The sequence below is a fragment of the Gekko japonicus genome, unplaced genomic scaffold (assembly GCF_001447785.1).
Source record: "Gekko japonicus isolate JY-2015 unplaced genomic scaffold, Gekko_japonicus_V1.1 scaffold38, whole genome shotgun sequence".
Lineage (NCBI taxonomy): Eukaryota > Metazoa > Chordata > Lepidosauria > Squamata > Gekkonidae > Gekko > Gekko japonicus.
Genome location: NW_015170276.1, coordinates 730,988 through 748,106, shown reverse-complemented (window position 1 = coordinate 748,106; position 17,119 = coordinate 730,988). Strand labels below are relative to the sequence as shown.

The 17,119-nt window shown below is 41.4% G+C and overlaps 1 protein-coding gene across 2 annotated transcripts in view; it reads left to right on the top strand.

Annotated features, from left to right (window-relative positions):
• ACSL3 (acyl-CoA synthetase long-chain family member 3) overlaps positions 1-15,765 on the top strand; it is a 98,708-nt gene extending 82,943 nt beyond the window's left edge. For both annotated transcript variants that reach the window (XM_015417640.1, XM_015417639.1), the window contains 3 exons: positions 6,173-6,287; positions 9,276-9,433; positions 11,124-15,765. In XM_015417640.1, coding sequence (XP_015273126.1) covers positions 6,173-6,287; positions 9,276-9,433; positions 11,124-11,287 — 437 coding nt within the window. In that variant the 3' untranslated portion in view covers positions 11,288-15,765. The remainder of the gene's footprint in view (positions 1-6,172; positions 6,288-9,275; positions 9,434-11,123) is intronic.
• Positions 15,766-17,119: the final 1,354 nt, after the last annotated feature.

Sequence of the window (17,119 nt, the reverse complement as noted above, 5' to 3'; positions counted from 1 at the left end):
GATGCAGTTTTTGACATCGTCCAGCTTGATTCATCTTCCACTCTGGCATTACCCATGTCCACTGTCCTTTTGCAAGCTACAAAGGCACCATGGGAGAAACCTTTGTCAGCCCCGGTGTCAACAAGACAACTGGACCATATGTACAGAGTCCAAGAGACAGGGGCTGAATTCCTATTCTCCCATCCTCAACCAAACTCTGTGGTTGTAACATCCTCCTCAAAATCTAAACGAACACACTGCACCTTCAGGCAGAGAAAGTAAAAAATTGGACGCCTTCAGCAGACGCTTCTATTCCACCGGAGCGTTGGGTGTCAAAACCACTAACTATCTGGCCTGCATGAGCAGGTATCAATATACTCTCTAGGAAAGGTTCTCCGAACTATTGACCCACCTTCCAGAAGACAAGCTTCAGGCAGCCAGAGTCATTCAAAAGGAGGGCATGGTGTTGGCAAAACAACAAATAAACACTTCAAAGCATGCCCTAGATGCATCTTCCAGGATGATGGCCTCTGCTATAGCACTCCGGAGACATTCCTGGCTCCGCAGTATGACTCTCCCTCTGGATACTAGGTCTTACGTTGAAGATCTTCCGTTTGACGGCCTTGGCCTCTTCAACACCACTACTGATTCCACACTCCAAGCATAAAGGCTTCGCGAGCTCTAGGAGTGTCACCCTCTGCGAGACAACAATACCATCCCTGTACCTGGTCAAGGTCTTGGCAGAGGCGTGCGCCAAGTCGTCAGTCTCCAGACAGACAATGGAGACCACGTACGTCTTTGGGAGGTCAAAAACCTCCATACCAAAAAACGAGGTTTGGATCTGGACAACAATCTTCCCATACCAAACAGGTAAAACCCTCCAAGCAGAGTTTTTGACTTCCCTGTCACTGAGTCAGTTCAAACCCATCTATCACCCTTCCTTCATACTTGGCATCACATCACCTCGGACGAATGGGTGCTGTCAATCTTGACCCGAGGCTACCGTATCCAATTCCATGAGAACCCCATTACTCCTGTCGTCATCTCCACACACCCTTCCCCACCTCTCCTGGAAGACGTGTCCGTCCTTCTGCGGAAGGGAGCCATTGAACAGGTACCACCACACCTCCACGGGACGGGGTTTTATTCCCAATACTTCACAGTCCCGAAGAGAGATGGAGGCGTTCGACCCATTTTAGATCTGAGGGCACTGAACTGTTTTGTAACCTACCATCGCTTCCGCATGGTGTCCTTACAGCAGATTATGCCACTCCTACGGAAACACATCTGGATGGCCACCCTCGACCTCCAAGACGCGTACTCCCACCTCACCATCCACCCCTCCCACCGCCAATACCTACGCTTCGTGATTGGTCAACAGCATTACTAGTATGCAGCCCTGCCGTTAGGCCTGTCCAGCGCCCCAAGAGTCTTCACGAAGACTGTGATTGTGGTTGTGGCTTTCCTTCGTCTCTGGGGTATCTCCATTTACCCCTATCAGTAATCAAAGGGAAATGTATTACGGTCCTCACGGACAATACCACCGTGCCCAGTTATATAAACAAACAAGGAGGCACAGTCTCCCTACGTCTCTGCAACCTCGCCATTCAGTTATAGGACTTTTGCATCGCTCACGACATCTTTTTGGTAGCCACACACATCCCAGGTCACCTGAATGTGCAGGCAGATCATTTAAGTCAAGCAAGGCTCAGTCTCCAAGTCGAGCAAGGCTCTTCCGCTGGTGGGGATCTCCCCAAGTCGATGTTTTCGCCACCAGAGCCAACAAAAAATCTCCCCTATTCTGCAGTTGAGGCGGCAGGAACTCACAATCACTCGGAGACGGACTCCTTCTTCCCTGGTCCTCAGGCCTTCTGTACCTTTTCCCTCCTTTACCCCTACTTCTGAGAGTGGTACGCAAGATCATCTGAGATGGAGTGGACTGCTTGTTGATAACACCGTGGTGGCCGAGACAACCATGGTTCTCTACAGTCCTCGAGTTTTCAAGGGGAATGTACCACCAATTCCCTCCGGTACAGGACCTCTTCTTCTTGTCAGACTCCCCTCTCCTACATCACAACGTACCACGCTTGAAATTGACGGCATGGAGAATAACGTCAAAGGTTTTTCAACCCGCGTAGCCAATGTTCTACTGAACGCCAGGAAACCTGCTACATGAAGGTTCTACCATTATAAATGGCAATGATTCTATTCTTCCCTAGGTGATGATGCCCCTCGAGCCTCCTCCGCAGGCCTCGAGAAAGTTTTCCAATTCCTCCTGTCCCTAGCTGACGCGGGACTTTCCCATTCATCCTTAAAAGTTTATTTGGCCGCAATTTCAGCCTACCATGTTCACGTCGACGGATGCACCATGTTTTCACATCCGCTTTCGAAAAGATTTTTTTTAAGGTTTGTTACACTTCTACCCTCCTGTTAAGACTCCTGTCGCTCCCTGGGATCTTCCTCTAGTCCTTCGTCAACTTACGAGGAAACCCTTTGAGCCACTCGCAACTTGCAATATGAAATTCCTGTCTTGGAAGACGGCCTTTCTAGTGGCCATCACCTCTGCAAGGCGAGTTGGAGAAATACTGGCTTTCCGGCATGACACGCCTTATTTGTCATTCTTGCCAGACGGCGTCCACCTCGTCCCTGACATTTCGTTCCTGCCAAAGGTAGTGTCAGAGTTCCACCTACAGGCAGAGGTCTTCCTCCCGGATTTCTTCCCAGCTCCGAAATCCCCAGAGGACAGACTGTTACATACCTTGGATGTCAAAAGGGCACTAGTGTTCTACCTCATCAAAACCCGCCCAACGAGACGTGACTCCCAACTGTTCGTCTCATACGCACCAGCGAGGCTGGGGACTCACATCACGGCTCAGCGCCTCTCAAAGTGGATTGTGGGTCTCATCCACCTCTGCTACTTGATTGCAAGGCAGCCGTTGCCTGGCCCCATCAAGACCCATTCAACCCGGGCTGTTGCGGCTTCCATTGCCTTCCTCCAGGGAGTGCCCCTGACGGACATCTGCAAGGCTGCTACCTGGGACACGCCTAACACCTTCATGAGGCATTATGCCCTGGACGTCCGTAAGAACTCTAATACCAACATGGGACGTCACATTCTATCTTCGGCGACGCAGTAAGGACCTGCCAGCACCCTCCTCCAGGTAGGCCACTGCTCGCTAATCTCCCATGGGTGTGAAGCACAGAGACCATGTTGAAGATAATCTGGTTGCTTACGTGTAACTGATGATCTTCGAGTGGTCATCTGTGCATTCACACCACCCGCCCTCCTTCCCCGCTAGCAGCGGGGAAGGAGGGCGGGTGGTGTGAATGCACAGATGACCACTCGAAGATCATCAGTTATAGGTAAGCAACCTGTTTTTTTACTAGTCTATGACTGTAATAAATGATTGATCTGCAAAAGTTTAAGCACTTTGATATCCCTGGGACTTAATGGGAAAGTTTATGCACTTGTCTGTTGAGTTGAATAGCATTTAAAAGTCCTCGACTGTAGCAAGATCATACCATAGATGAGGGGTGTCGAACTCATGAGGGCCAGTTCTGACATAAATGAGACTTTGTTGGGTTGGGTCATGTGTGTCATAAAATGTAATGCCAGTTAGCGGAGATATAAACTTTATAAAGGACATAAACACATTTTTTTTACTTTAAATAAAACATGCTTAGAAAACTAGCACTCTTGCAATATTTTGTTTATTTAACAGTCTCTGATAACTTACACCTCTTGCTCTGAATTATTACATCAAAATGTCTGTGCTGTAGCAATCTTGAGTATGCTGTTCAGGTGTCTATCTGTAAGTTGCAAACCTACTTTTGATTTATTAGAACAAATTTAGAGTCCAGTGTCTCCTTTAAGACCAACAAAAGATTTATTCAAGGGATGTGCTTTCGTGTGGAAGGGACACTTTTTCAAATACATTGGAATGGTGTGTAAGGTTCAAACGTATAGACAGGGAAATTAACATGCAACATGGTGATGTTTAAGATATGCAAAGTCCAAAATAACAAGCTAAGATTATACGGTCAACAGCTATAAAGCAATAAATATGTCCGAATAGCAGGTAAATGTTCAAAGGTGTATTTTCTAATTGTGGGAAGCAAACCAAGAATCTCCATTCTGTCCTCCCAGGCGTGAAGATGACTTTACAGCACTTTTTGAGGTGGATGCAGGGTCATGTCAGCAAAACATCCCAATATTCCTGGTATTACATTCAGTATTCTAATATACTATTCTGAAAAAGACAAACACTAAAATACAGAGGATTTATAGTCCTTCTTGTTGAGAATACATATGTGAGGACTGAATGAGTTAGTATATGTAATGAGATAAAAAACCAATATCCCTGTTGAGTCCTGGGGAGGTCTTTGTTCCAAGTGTTGTAATAACTTGTAATTCAGCAATTTCCCTTTCTATTCTGTTCCTGAAGTTCCTTTGTAATAAAACAGCTACTCTGACATTCATTACAGAAATCTCATGTTCAGTATTCTGAGCCTAGGACCCAGGGGAAAATATGAAATGGCTGGGCATTGTGAGCTTTTATACATAAATTGCTTCATGTGCTGGTCAAGAACATGAGAAGGCATCCTGACACAGACTGAGGGCTATGTGTTTGTCTACAAAACTATAGTCTTCCCCAGAGAAATAACTACAACTCCCATGGGGAAGTGCAAGAACAGAGAGACAGTCAGTATCAGCCTACTGTCTGGGAAGTCTAAATTCAGAATTCCCAGTCTACAAAGGAAATGTGCTCGGTGAACTTGGTCTGGACACATTCTCACCTTAATCCACGTCACTGGCTTGTTGTTATTCCTCATCTAAATAGCTCACATTGCTTTCCTACTGAGAAAGACTAGATCATGAGGACTTGAATACAGTGATAAAAGGGAGGCAAACCCAGTTGCATCCAAGAGAGCCCTGGCGTAATGCGCCCAACAAATATCTCTCTCTCTCTCTCTCTCTCTCTCTCTCTCTCTCTCTCTCTCTCTCTCTCTCTCTCTCTCGGCAAAAAGCTCATATCTTGACTAAAACTTTATTGGTCTTAAAGGTGCTTTGTATCTCTCCTGCGCAACTGAGGCAGCTGAACAAAGCAAGGCAGGAGGAAGGGGAGGAGCCTCAGCCAATGGAGGGGAAGAAATGCTTGCCTTTGTCTTCTGTGGGATTGAGGAAGCCTGGCCAGGAAGCAAGCTCTAACTTTGGAGGGGGAGGAGCCTCAGCCAGTGCAGGGAACAGAAGCTTGCCTGTCTATCTCTTCTGTGTGATTTGAGAGAGTCTGGTAAAGCAAGCGCGATGCAGCGGCAGAACTGGAGAAAGAAGCAGAAGATAGCCAGTTCCTTGTGGGCTGGATAGGAGCCTTTTGAGGGCCTGATCCGGCCTGTGGGCTGCATGTTTGACACACTTGCTATAGATACTTCTCCCTGATCAAGTACTATATAGTTAAAATCTAACTGTCCGGTTAAAATGGGAAAAACACAAATAGTCCTTTTTAAAAATCACTTTTAAAACAAATTGAGTTCACTGGGATTTTGTCCCAACAAAACGTGCAGTGGATCAAACCGTTAATGTTTTTTATTTTTTCCATTAAGATTTTTCACATAAGATAGTAAATATAACAACTAATTCCTTGTAATGCTACCCCCTCCCCCACCCTCTTTCCTAACATAGCCTATCAACAAGAAGTAAAAGCTGCAAATTCAGGCATCTAAGAGTAGGGAGTACGAAGGAGGGGAAAAAGGAGTGGGAGTTTATGTTTGGGAGTAGTTAATTAAGAGAACTATCTTGAGCAGATCTGCTCAGAATCCTACTCAGGTCTATCCAATGGGACTTACTCCTAGGAAAGTGTTCTTTGGATTGTGATGGATATTATATTTATTTGTGTGTTTGTGTGTGTATAAAAATGAGTAGTAACAAAAGAAAATGCAATTGATATTTAAGACCTTGAATTCACTAGACAGAAGATTTAATACAAAGTAAATATATTTATATTTGTAATGCTGTGTGATATTGTTAAAATTCCAGTTCTATTGATTAAAAAGGATTAAACAAATAGTAAGACTTCTTGCAGTGTTAAACCTCTGATGATCTTAGTGTGGCAGTAAACAATAGTCTCATATGTCTTTATTTAAAGTATGCCAAATCTTGTTATGAATAACTGTCATTTTATTCTCCTTTCTCCAGATCGTAAAAAAGATCTTGTAAAACTTCAAGCAGGAGAATATATTTCTCTTGGTAAAGTTGAAGCAGCTTTGAAGAATCTTCCACTGGTAGATAATATTTGCGTATATGCAAGCAGGTAAGATAGCTGGAGTACTTGTTATTATTTGTGCTAAATTGGCAAAGTATTCAAGACCATTTTTCAGTGCTTAAAGAACACCTTTTAATATGTATAGATTTAGTGCAAAGTTTGACAGGAGAATCGATTCCTGCTAACTCAATCATTACAAGACTTTGAACAAGCACCGTTTGTTTGTTTGTTTTAATTATGGGTGACCCTTCAGAAATCTCTGTACCATATGTAGTATGGTGCATTATTGAACTTTTTATTATTGTCATTTGTTTTAACATTGGATCAGATTTGTTATACGGATTCAACCCTCTAGGGTTGTCACAAATTTCTTAGCGAACCTGTTTGGCAGTCAAACTTACCTGATCAAATATTTACAGTTACACTGTGAGCTGATCAGCGATGTGTTTGGATTGTATTGAACAACTCTAACAGCTACCAAACCAGTTTGCACCTCTTTGTTGATGAGAAGCCAGCTCTCAGTTGATTTGGGGGTAAGCTGCAAGTTGGGTTCTCATCCACCAGACCTCAGCAGAATAGCCATAGAGTAAAATTGCAAAAAGGAGAGGAGAAAGAGCTTGTTTCTCTCCCCTCTTCTCCAAGCTGGGTGGGAACAGGAGCAATACTTTTAATTTCTGCATTGCAAAAGGGAGAGGGAAAAGAGCTGATTCTCCACCTCTAAGCTGGGTAGGGACAGAAGCAATGAAGCTGAGTTCTGCATTGTAAATGGAGGAGGAGATCGAGGTCATTTCTCTCATTTTTTAGCAGCCCAAGCTAACAGCTGGGGGTGGGGAGAAGAAAAGGGAAACCAGCTGGACTTCTGATCACACACACACACACACATACACACATTTCAGTAAGTCTGAGAGGCGACAAAGTTTCCAGGGTGGGGTGATCAGAAGAGCCTGAGTTCAGGTGATCAGCTGGGAGTGGGCTCCTCATTCCCTCCCAAGAAACTTTTTAAGGTACAGAGCAAAATCTCTGTAGTTGGAGAGCAGAAGTTGACTCCCAGTTTATCCCTTATCAGCTGCAAGATGGCTTATGATGGTTGCAAGTCTTTGTTTCCCACAAATATACATGGAAAAGTTGTGAGCAGCTTTCTGATTAATTGGCTGCCTGATTACCACTGAGAAAAGTGAAGTGAGTCGAACTTCATGTGTCCAACCCTTCCTATCTTTCACGGAAGAAAAAGTTTAAACAAATAACAGTGCAATCTTAAGCAGATTTCAGCCATATGACTCCGGTTAGGGTGAGGGAAGGGGGCATGGCATAGCCTGATCTCGTCGGATCTCAGAAGCTAAGCAAGGTTGCCACTTGGAAGGGAGACCACCAAGGAAGATTGTGCAGAGGAAGGCAATGGCCAACAACCTCTGCTTCTCACAGCTTGAAAACCCCTTGCATGGGTTGCCATAAATTGGCTACGACTTGTAGGCACTTTACACACACACACACCCCTCTGCTTAGGATGGCACTTTAAATGCTTCAACACATTTCTGAAGAAGAATGGCTTATGGGTTGTTGTTTTTTGAAAATTGACTGAATCAGTGGTCTTGGAATAAAAGACTCCCCAGTTTACAGCCTGGCTACTTATAAAGCTGTCTGCTGAGAACCCCAAAGTTCTTCCTACAGCTAACTGGATGGGCAGGGGATTCTAGAATGCTTCAGCCATCACATTTCTCTGTCCTGCCAGGAGTATGGGATTGTTCCTTGCATAAAGAAAGGAGTCATGTTCAATCTACAGATGATTACTGGGTGTGGGGGGGTGAGACAGAATAGAGGAAATCCAGCATCTCCTGGCTGTTGAGCTGATTGTGAGAGGAGACTCTCAGGCAGCTATCACATGTAGCTAGGCTCTTGGGTCTTCCCATGCAAAATGTGCAAGATCTTGGTGTGGGTTTTTTGTTTTTCTTTTGTATTTTTCATATGTGCATGTGTGTGCACCTGGAAGTCATGGCGACCTCTGGTGACTGACCCCTACTGGGGGCCTGGAGGATATTCAGAGAGGTGGCTGCATAAAGTCTGCCCCCACCTCCCGATTGCTGGTATTCCAAGGAGGTCTCCCATCCCAAGTACTTGCCTGTGTCGACCCTGCTTAGCTTCCAAGATCTGATGAGATTGAGCTTGCCTGGGCTATCCAGGTCAGGGGAAAATGTGCGAGATTTTGAGTGGGTCGATGCATGCCCCTTATCCCAGACCACTCCATCCTGTAAAGCAGTAATGTCTGTGTGCATAACTGCTCTGCAGAAGTGGGAATTTGGGGGGAGGGGTATTTTTGCATGTGTGTATCTGTGTGTGCCTGTGCCTAGAAATCATGGCGACCCTTGGCGACTCCTACTGAGGCATGGAGAATGTTCAGAGAAGTGGCTTGATAGCCTGCCGGCTGCTTCCCGGCTCTGGTATTCTTTGAAGTCAGTCTCCCATCCAAATACTTGCCAGGGTCAGCCCTGCTTAGCTTACGAGATCAGACAAGATCAGGCTTGCCTGGGCCATCCAGGTCAGGGCCACAAGTGGGAAATTTTTAATGTAATGCCACATCTGAGAACTTAAATATAAGTTGTCATTTCTGTAGAAGTCCTATGAGCAGCTGATATTTGCATGGCTTTTTACCAAATAAGTGTGTATTCTTGTTGTGAGGATGCCGCTTGTCCTCCTCTTCCCCGTGATAAACTGCATATTGTGCGGGTATCATGAATGCAAAGCTGAGGACAGGAGGCGGATTTGTGATTACTCATTGCAGGATGGTTGCATGACCCTGTAGTAAGAACTTGTAAACTAGAGGGGTGTGTGAGTGTGGTGAACTTTCCACAGGGACGCTGCCTTCACGAGCATCCCTTTGTCAGGATTAATGTTTGCTCAGTTCTAAGATTTGTATTTTATATTCTAGGAAAAAACATTCAGAAAAAAATGTGATGAAGTGTTAGAGAACTTTATAGTTTCATAAAACAAAGAACAAAAATACGTCCTTGATTTCATGTTGATGTATATTGATCATCTTAGTTTCCAGTCTTACATCATTGGATTTGTTGTGCCAAACCATAAAGAACTTACAGAGTTAGCAAGAAAGAGAGGATTTAAAGGAACACTGGAAGAGATATGTAACTCTGCTGAAATGGAGAAAGAAGTGCAAAAGGTTTTAGCAGATGCTGCTCACACAGGTAAGCAAAGGACAAATATTGGGTGCATCTTTCCCCCATGAAAACAAATATTAAAAATGTAAAACTACTGCATTTAAAAGGAACAATTAGAAATACAGAAGAATCTCCCTAAAATTAAGTTAGTTTTTGTTATCACAAGTTGTGTTGCTGAAATGAATCCAATACTGAAGTGCCCAAAAAAGGGCAGTTGAACTGAGAATACTTTGGATGTTCAGGGCAGAGACCTTTGCTCTTCCATGCAATGGAAGAGAAAATCCAGTTCAGGACAGATAGTACAACATCATTTTTAGGAAACAGACTCTTAGCAGTACATATCTCCCTACTGCTGCATACCAGATCCAGGGATCTAAGAAGCAGTGGGGGCACTTCTTAGCTATATGGTGACTTGGGAATTAATGCTATTTTAAAGCAACACCAAGAACAAAGGAATGAGAATGTTAGGGCACCAGAGGACATAAACAAGAATCCAAGACATGTTCAGTGAATGGGGCTTATTCTCAGGAAGGTATTCTTTGAATTGCAGTGTATGCCACTAGTGTTTTATATCTTTGGAATTAAAAAATTGGGAAAGAATATTGCAAAATTTATAAAGTAGTCTGTAGTCCTCTGAGCTGCTGTAAGCAAGTAGCAAAATTTAACGTGGCATATTCAACCCAAGTTCTGGTACCTCAGCAGTGCCTTCTCTCTCTCTCTCTTTTGTGAAAGGAGTGCAGAACAAAGACTTTGTGTGGTTCTGAGAATATTCTATTATTTTGCAAGTCATTTGATATGTTTTAAAGGTTCTAAATTGTTGTGTATCTTATTATTTTAGAACTTTGTTAGGTACCAGGAGGGCTTATGTAAGGCAGAACAGCAGTGGAAAGAAGAAGGAAAAAAATTCTATAGCCAAAGATCTGTTAGGCTGCCCAGCAGTGCTTTGAGACAGTATAGACCTCCATCTCTTTCTTAATATAGCAAGTAGGACTAGGTGAGTGTTGATGGTTGGATGCTGTACCCCTTTTGGCAAGTCCTGAATGCTGTTTTAGCTGCATCAACACCAACTAGTGCTTGTGCAAGTTTCTCTTGCTAATCATACTGTCGCTCATATGCCTTCTAGACTGACTTTATGGATCAGCAAATTCCACAGAACTTTAGGGACATTTGATCTGTGTATTTCTTTACATTCTGCTTCTTGAAGTTTTATTAGTCACCATTCTTTTTTTGGTCATGCTTAATTTATGTTTAATTCTCATTTTGAGTGACACTTCCCGTATCTTTTACAGTTGATGTCTTGCTTTGACATGTTTAATAAAGAGTTGATTGGCAAAACTGTTAATGCTTACAGAGAAGTAGCAGCACCACATAAAAATGATAAAAAGGGCCAAAACACCAACTAGTGCTTACTAGCTTACTAATTACCGTTACTCATTTTTTTGCATTGTTCAGTTTTCCCCACAACCTGATATACTAATGCTGTGTGGAATTGGTCGAGCTTTCAAGCATTCAGGCCCTAACTCAGAGGCCCACATGCACTGTCCACATGGATATCACTAGCCATTTATTGAGTGAGAGCAAAAGAGCCTGAATTCCTTCTAATGTATCCCTAAGAGATCATTACTGCTGTCAGCACCAGTCAGCTGTTAGGAATATAATATGATGAGTATGCTAAATTGTTAGTGTTGGGTAAGTTGACCTTTTTCTGTCATTGCAGCAAACCTGGAGAAATTTGAAATTCCCCTGAAAATTCATTTGTGCCCTGACCCTTGGACCCCAGAGACTGGCTTGGTGACAGATGCGTTCAAATTAAAACGTAAAGAGCTTACTGCATACTACCAGGCAGATATTAATCGAATGTATGGAACAAAAGTAAAATAATTCTTCTTTTCTTGCACCGGTTTGCTATGGTGAGCTCAGATCAAATAGGAAATACTTGAATCACATGTCTCATCACTTGGGACCAACATAAAAAACATCTTTCATCACTTTCAGCTTATGCTGTTACTTCTGATAATATCAACATCTTTAAACTGGCAGGATTAGTAAAATTTTAAGGCAGCAAACTTGTGTCTGTCTCCTTTTTTCCCATTTCCTTTGCTACCTTGTCAGTGTGTGACTTTTCCTAAAAGTCGTCTTGGATGAACATGATTTTGAAGCCTCAAGTTTTTAAACCTGATTTATAAATCCTGTACAATGTTCTGTTTGTAACTTTTTGAAGTTTGGATATATAGAGGGATAACTTGGCTATATGATTAGTTTGGGGGCCTTTTTTACATAAGTATTTAAATTTTAAAGAGAGATCAATGTGAAATTATGTACAATTAAATGACCTATAGGTAAAAAATCATTGTTGGCCAGAAGACCAGATTATTTGTTGCTGTGCAATTGTTTTGTATAAACTTACAAGAGAAATAGTCTGATATTCTGATGTTATACAACAACAGCTAAAGTATGTGCCTGACAGTTTCCTCCTACATATATATTTTATTTTTTATCTGAAGTAAGGGAAAATGGTCATGGCAAAAGATTGTATATAACCAGGTGTACTTGCAGAACAAGCTGTTCTGAGACTTTATTCATGCAAAGTTTTCTCTTTAACACAGCAAATGTTACATCTAAGCTAAATCTGTCTAACAGAAATAGTTTACTTTTTCAAAATGTATTGAGGCCATTTTATAAAGAAAAAATAGTGAGAACTCAGTTTAAAAAAGAAATGCATCCTGATGTTTGACAATGTCTTTTTCAAAAGGTGAGAGTTTTATTTGTATTTTACCAGCTTTACAGTTCAGGCTTGCTGTTTTGTTTTGCACAAATCAATACTTATAGTCCAGTTCAAGGCTAGCTGAAGGCCAAATGTTCAAGAATGCAGTCCATTATGAAGTTTTCCTGCAAATTCCTAGACACAATGGGTTGAGGTTGCACTCCTGCAAATCTGTCATGGTGGGACTTGCAGAAGAAAAATGTATGGTGGATTGTGCTCTTTGTGAAGGGAACTTTTCAGATATACAGGGGGTGGTTCATGAATGCTGATGGAAATTTTAATTACCTAGTTGGTCGAATCTTGTTCTAGGGACATTATGTTGGACATCAGTTTTGCTCATTTTCATAAAGAATCTTTCCATGTTAAGCATGCATGGGATCATAACCTGTGTCTCATTTATTTAGATGTTTCATTGTTGTGCCCAAAACATTTAGTTTGAAAATAACTTTCATTAGAAATTAACATGTTGGCCTCCATAAAAGTAGAAACTAACTGCAGAAAGCTTTGGACAGGCAATTGGAGATGAATATAAAAGTGATTTTCTTGACATTCAAGAGAACACTGCAGTCCCTTTTTCTTCCAGAGTTCTGTATGTGCAGCTGAGCCTCATGGATCTCCAGATTAGTGTGCTGAGTTGAAAATTCTGGGTACCACTTTAGTCTATACTTGGAGAGCCTTTCACCAGCATATTTTTTCACTATGATATTAAAAATACGTCTATATTGGCAACTTGATGTGATGAACAGCATCCATTAGTTTTTATCTGTGCACATATGGAAAGGCTTTAATTTGTAAGAATTGACTTCCTTTCCTAGAAAAGTACTTTACCTTTACTTTTACCTAGAAAAGTATAAGAATTGTGGTCTTGGATCTACATATAGGTAATGGGTCTTTAGACTTTTGATACAATCCAGTCAGAGTTAATCACTTTTAGATCCTGGTACCTGCAGTGGGAGAGTTACAGTGCTACCCTATGCTGTATGTATGACTTAAAATGCTGTAACTCTGCTTTGAATGTTACTGTGAAGCAGTTAAAGTGCTCCCATTGAAGGCAATATATAAGTGTTTATTTAGGGTTGGATTATGTCCATCTTGTACTTACTACAATCCATAATTGCTGTTTAGTACTCTTAGAAAGCTTTAACTTGACATATTCAGGAAACAAATTTACAGTTGTGGTTTAATTGGAAAATAAATTTTGAAACAAAGAGAGTGACATGTGCATTTCTCCTGTGGAGTTTTGTTTCACATTGACAAGCAGATGTTTTGTAATAGCTAAAATACATTTTGAGTCATTGCTTGGCAAATGGAAATAACTTGCACTGGTGTTAACTCTCAAGAGTCTTATTCATTTGGCATCATGGAATGAAATTCCAGTGGATTTATTAAAATCTTTTAAAAGGTATGAGCACCCAAGCCATGCATCTGTAACTGAAGCATTTGTGACTGAAACCTATGGCTCTTAGGTGCCCTCTGCAGATAGAACACAGCTGACTTACGTGGCCTTTGCAAATATGTTATGTTTTTGTTTAATGACTGAGTTTCCATATATTTGGTTCCTTTATTATGGTAAGATGATAGAGAGATGTTTCAATAATCCAGGAGTGACATTTGTGAGGGTTTTTGTATTTCAGCACAAAACAAAACAATGCATTCTTTGTAAATGTTAAGTTCCATGTTTACTGGTTCCAAGGGACCAATTCCTGCCAATTGCTAGGGTTTTTGAATTAGATACTAACATTTTATCTTTAGGAATGAGAAACCAATTTAGTTTTTGTGTGCATGACTATGTGTTCTCTATTGAGGGGGCTTTATATATGACAATTCATATGGAAGCTATTCCATGTTCACAGGGAAGGAACCAGATAGCCTAATGTTTGGTTACTTGTAATGTCTCGTGACTTCCATTGAACGGTTTTAATACATGTGGGTTCTTTTCTGCTTTTAAGATTCAGGTAATAAGACCAAACCAATCAAAGTGAAATGATCACTCCCCCTTTGATTACTAAAATTATAATGCAGGAGTTCCTTGCAGTTGTTTTGGAATTTTCCCTAATTGTCCTTTAATACCTTTTGACCTGCTAAACTGTATTCAGTTTGTGACCCTCCTCTAGCAATAAACCATGGTGGGTTGCTTTGCCAAGGGACAACAGATAAGAGGAAAGTAATTTTTTAGGAACTAGACCTGGAAGCATGTACTGAAACTTTAAAAACTTAAAACACTTGCTACTAGAAGAGAGCTGCTTATAAATTTAAAATTTCTAGTATTTCAGGGTTAAACTAGAAATTACATAACAGATATATGGAACAGCCCCCCACCCCCAAGCTGGCATCTGCGTTTAACGAGAGGCTGAAATCTTGAACAAATGGCAAGAGGGAGGAGCTGCTTAACCTCCCTTTTCCAGCTGTTCTGCTTAAAATCTGCAACCGCACAGGGAGAGATGGTAAGGAAAGATACTCTTTGCAAAACTACTGTGACATCACTGTCGATTAGAAAAAAAGATGAAGAAGGAAGGGTTATGTGGTTCTTCCCTTGCTGTTCCTCCTCATTTGGCATTAGTCATTTCCAGTTGCAGAAGTTATGAAAGATAGATTGCAGCATTAAAAATTAAAGCCTCTTTACAACTTGGTTGTTGTCTCTCCAAGGTGTGAATCCATGTGGCTGTGGTATGTGGGCAGGGCTGACCTAATAATTGCCTCACTAGGAACACTGTTCATAACTATATGGGGTCCTGCCACAAGGGAGTAGCTCTGACGTCGGTGGATAGCCTGTACACAGAAACTCACGAGAGTGACTCTGCCATTTTAAGCATTTTGAAATTCTGCAGGGTTTAAACATAAGCCATTTTGGTCCAAACACTACACGTATCTTGTAACAAGGATAAGCAAAGCTTTTTGTGGAGATGGGCTGGAGAAGATGTCAACCCAGCACTGCTTCTGCCCAAAACCTATTCATTTCACCAAGATTTGTGACAGAGACCCATGCAAGTTTCACTGAAAGGAAAACAGCAGCAGTGATGGATTGTACCTCTATATGCCAGAAAAACCTTGGACAGTTTTACTGCTGCTGCTGCTATTGCAGTTTACAGAAATCACATCTATTTACCTCAAGGGAAAGCTGTCTTTTTAGCAGTACAATGTTTGCTGAAGTTGGCTAAAAGCAGTGTGCAATTAAAATTCACAATGAAGCCTGTAAATATATTATAGGCTATTGCTTTTAATAATGATGAAATTATTTTTGAGTTGTGACATTAATGTGATTCATCCGTGGTAATTTATATGGCAAATTCAACATAATGGGAATCCATAGAAAATAACTGTTTGTTGCCAACATACTCAAGGTTTCTTTTTCCCCTCCTTTAGACTTCCTCTTCCTCATCGGACTCATTTTTTTAAAATTGGTTTTTAAGTATGTGATACTTGTGTTCTTCTGGGCTTGTAAGAGAACTGTATACATCTGTTGTCTTCTAAACTGGCAAAAGGAAAGAATATATACACATTAGACCAAGCTAAAAATGTAACTGGATGACCAGTTGTTTTGTTATAGTAATTGATTATTTATGTAAATTCATTAATCTTGGTTGTTATTCTGAACTGCCTGAAAATGTGTCTATCATAACTCAGTTATATTGTATGAATTATTTATTTGTAATTGGACATTTACACTTCAAAAATAAAATTAAAATTGAGTTTCACGAGTTATCTGTTTCCAGCTTTTCACTCAAGGGGTCTTAGCTCCAAAAGGGGTCTTAGCTCCAATCTTTACCTCGTGACAGGAATGGGAAGGTGATCTGTAGCTTGGAGGAAGGGGAGGATCTAAACAGAGAAACACACCTCCGTTATGCTTTTAGCATCACCATAACCTGCCAATCAATATAATGATTTCATTCTGTGTTCGCATGGCATGGCATGGGGGAAAGGGAGGTCTGTTCCTAGACAACATCTCTTCAGACTAGAGGTGAGGAAATCACATCATTTAGTGTTTCCTTGTGAAAAAAAAATCCCTGAATCAGCTATTCTTGTACATCAGAATGAAAACTGTGCCAGACTATGGGAAGTTTTTTGTTTATTACAGTTTCAGAGGGTAGCCATGCTGGTCTGCAGTAAAACAGTGAGATTTGAATCCAGTAGCATTTTAGAGGCCAACAAGACTTTGGGGGTATAAGCTTCCAAGAGTCAAAGCTGGCTTTGTCAGATACATATAGGAGTGGAGATCCCTGAGCCCTTATACCACAGTCAGAAGGTAGGAGGGATGTTGCAGAGAAGGGAGTCAGGATGCAAAGGTACAGTGCAAAAATAATCAGCTTGGTTAGAGAAGGGATAGAAAATTAGCATCTGTAGTAAGATAAGAATCACATGCCCATTGACTCTAGCTCTCAAAGAAACAGCTTCCCTTTCCACTCAGTTAACAAAAATCTTCAATACAATTTAATGGCTGGCACTGGCGGTTGTAAGAACTCGCCTGCTATGTCTTTTAAATAGAACTCCACCTCCTTCCACCATTCTGCCGTTAAATTTTGGCACATGTGCAAATCTCCTCAAATGACCCGGACCTTATCTGACACTGTTACTCCCACGCTGTCAATAGTTTAGGGGATTTAATTGTTTTCATCTGTTTCTTCTTTTAAAAATTCTTTCCTCATATTTCCACAACAGTGAGCAGAGTCTCCTTAGTTTTTCTTGAAAACATGAGTAAATATGATTGTTCTGGGGAGCCTTATTTTTCCAATAGGAATACTCATCCCATATGAACGATTCAGACATCCCTAGATCGCAGTACTCATTGTACTTGAAGGCATTTAAGATTTAGAATAATTTGACAAACTTGGGGAAATTAACAACCAAAGCATTTTCTCCTAAATCCCCAATGATGACATACCAGAGGTCAGACTAGAAGATCTCTTATTCCAGAAGGGACTGCAGAGAAAGAGGACAGCAGTAGCAGACAA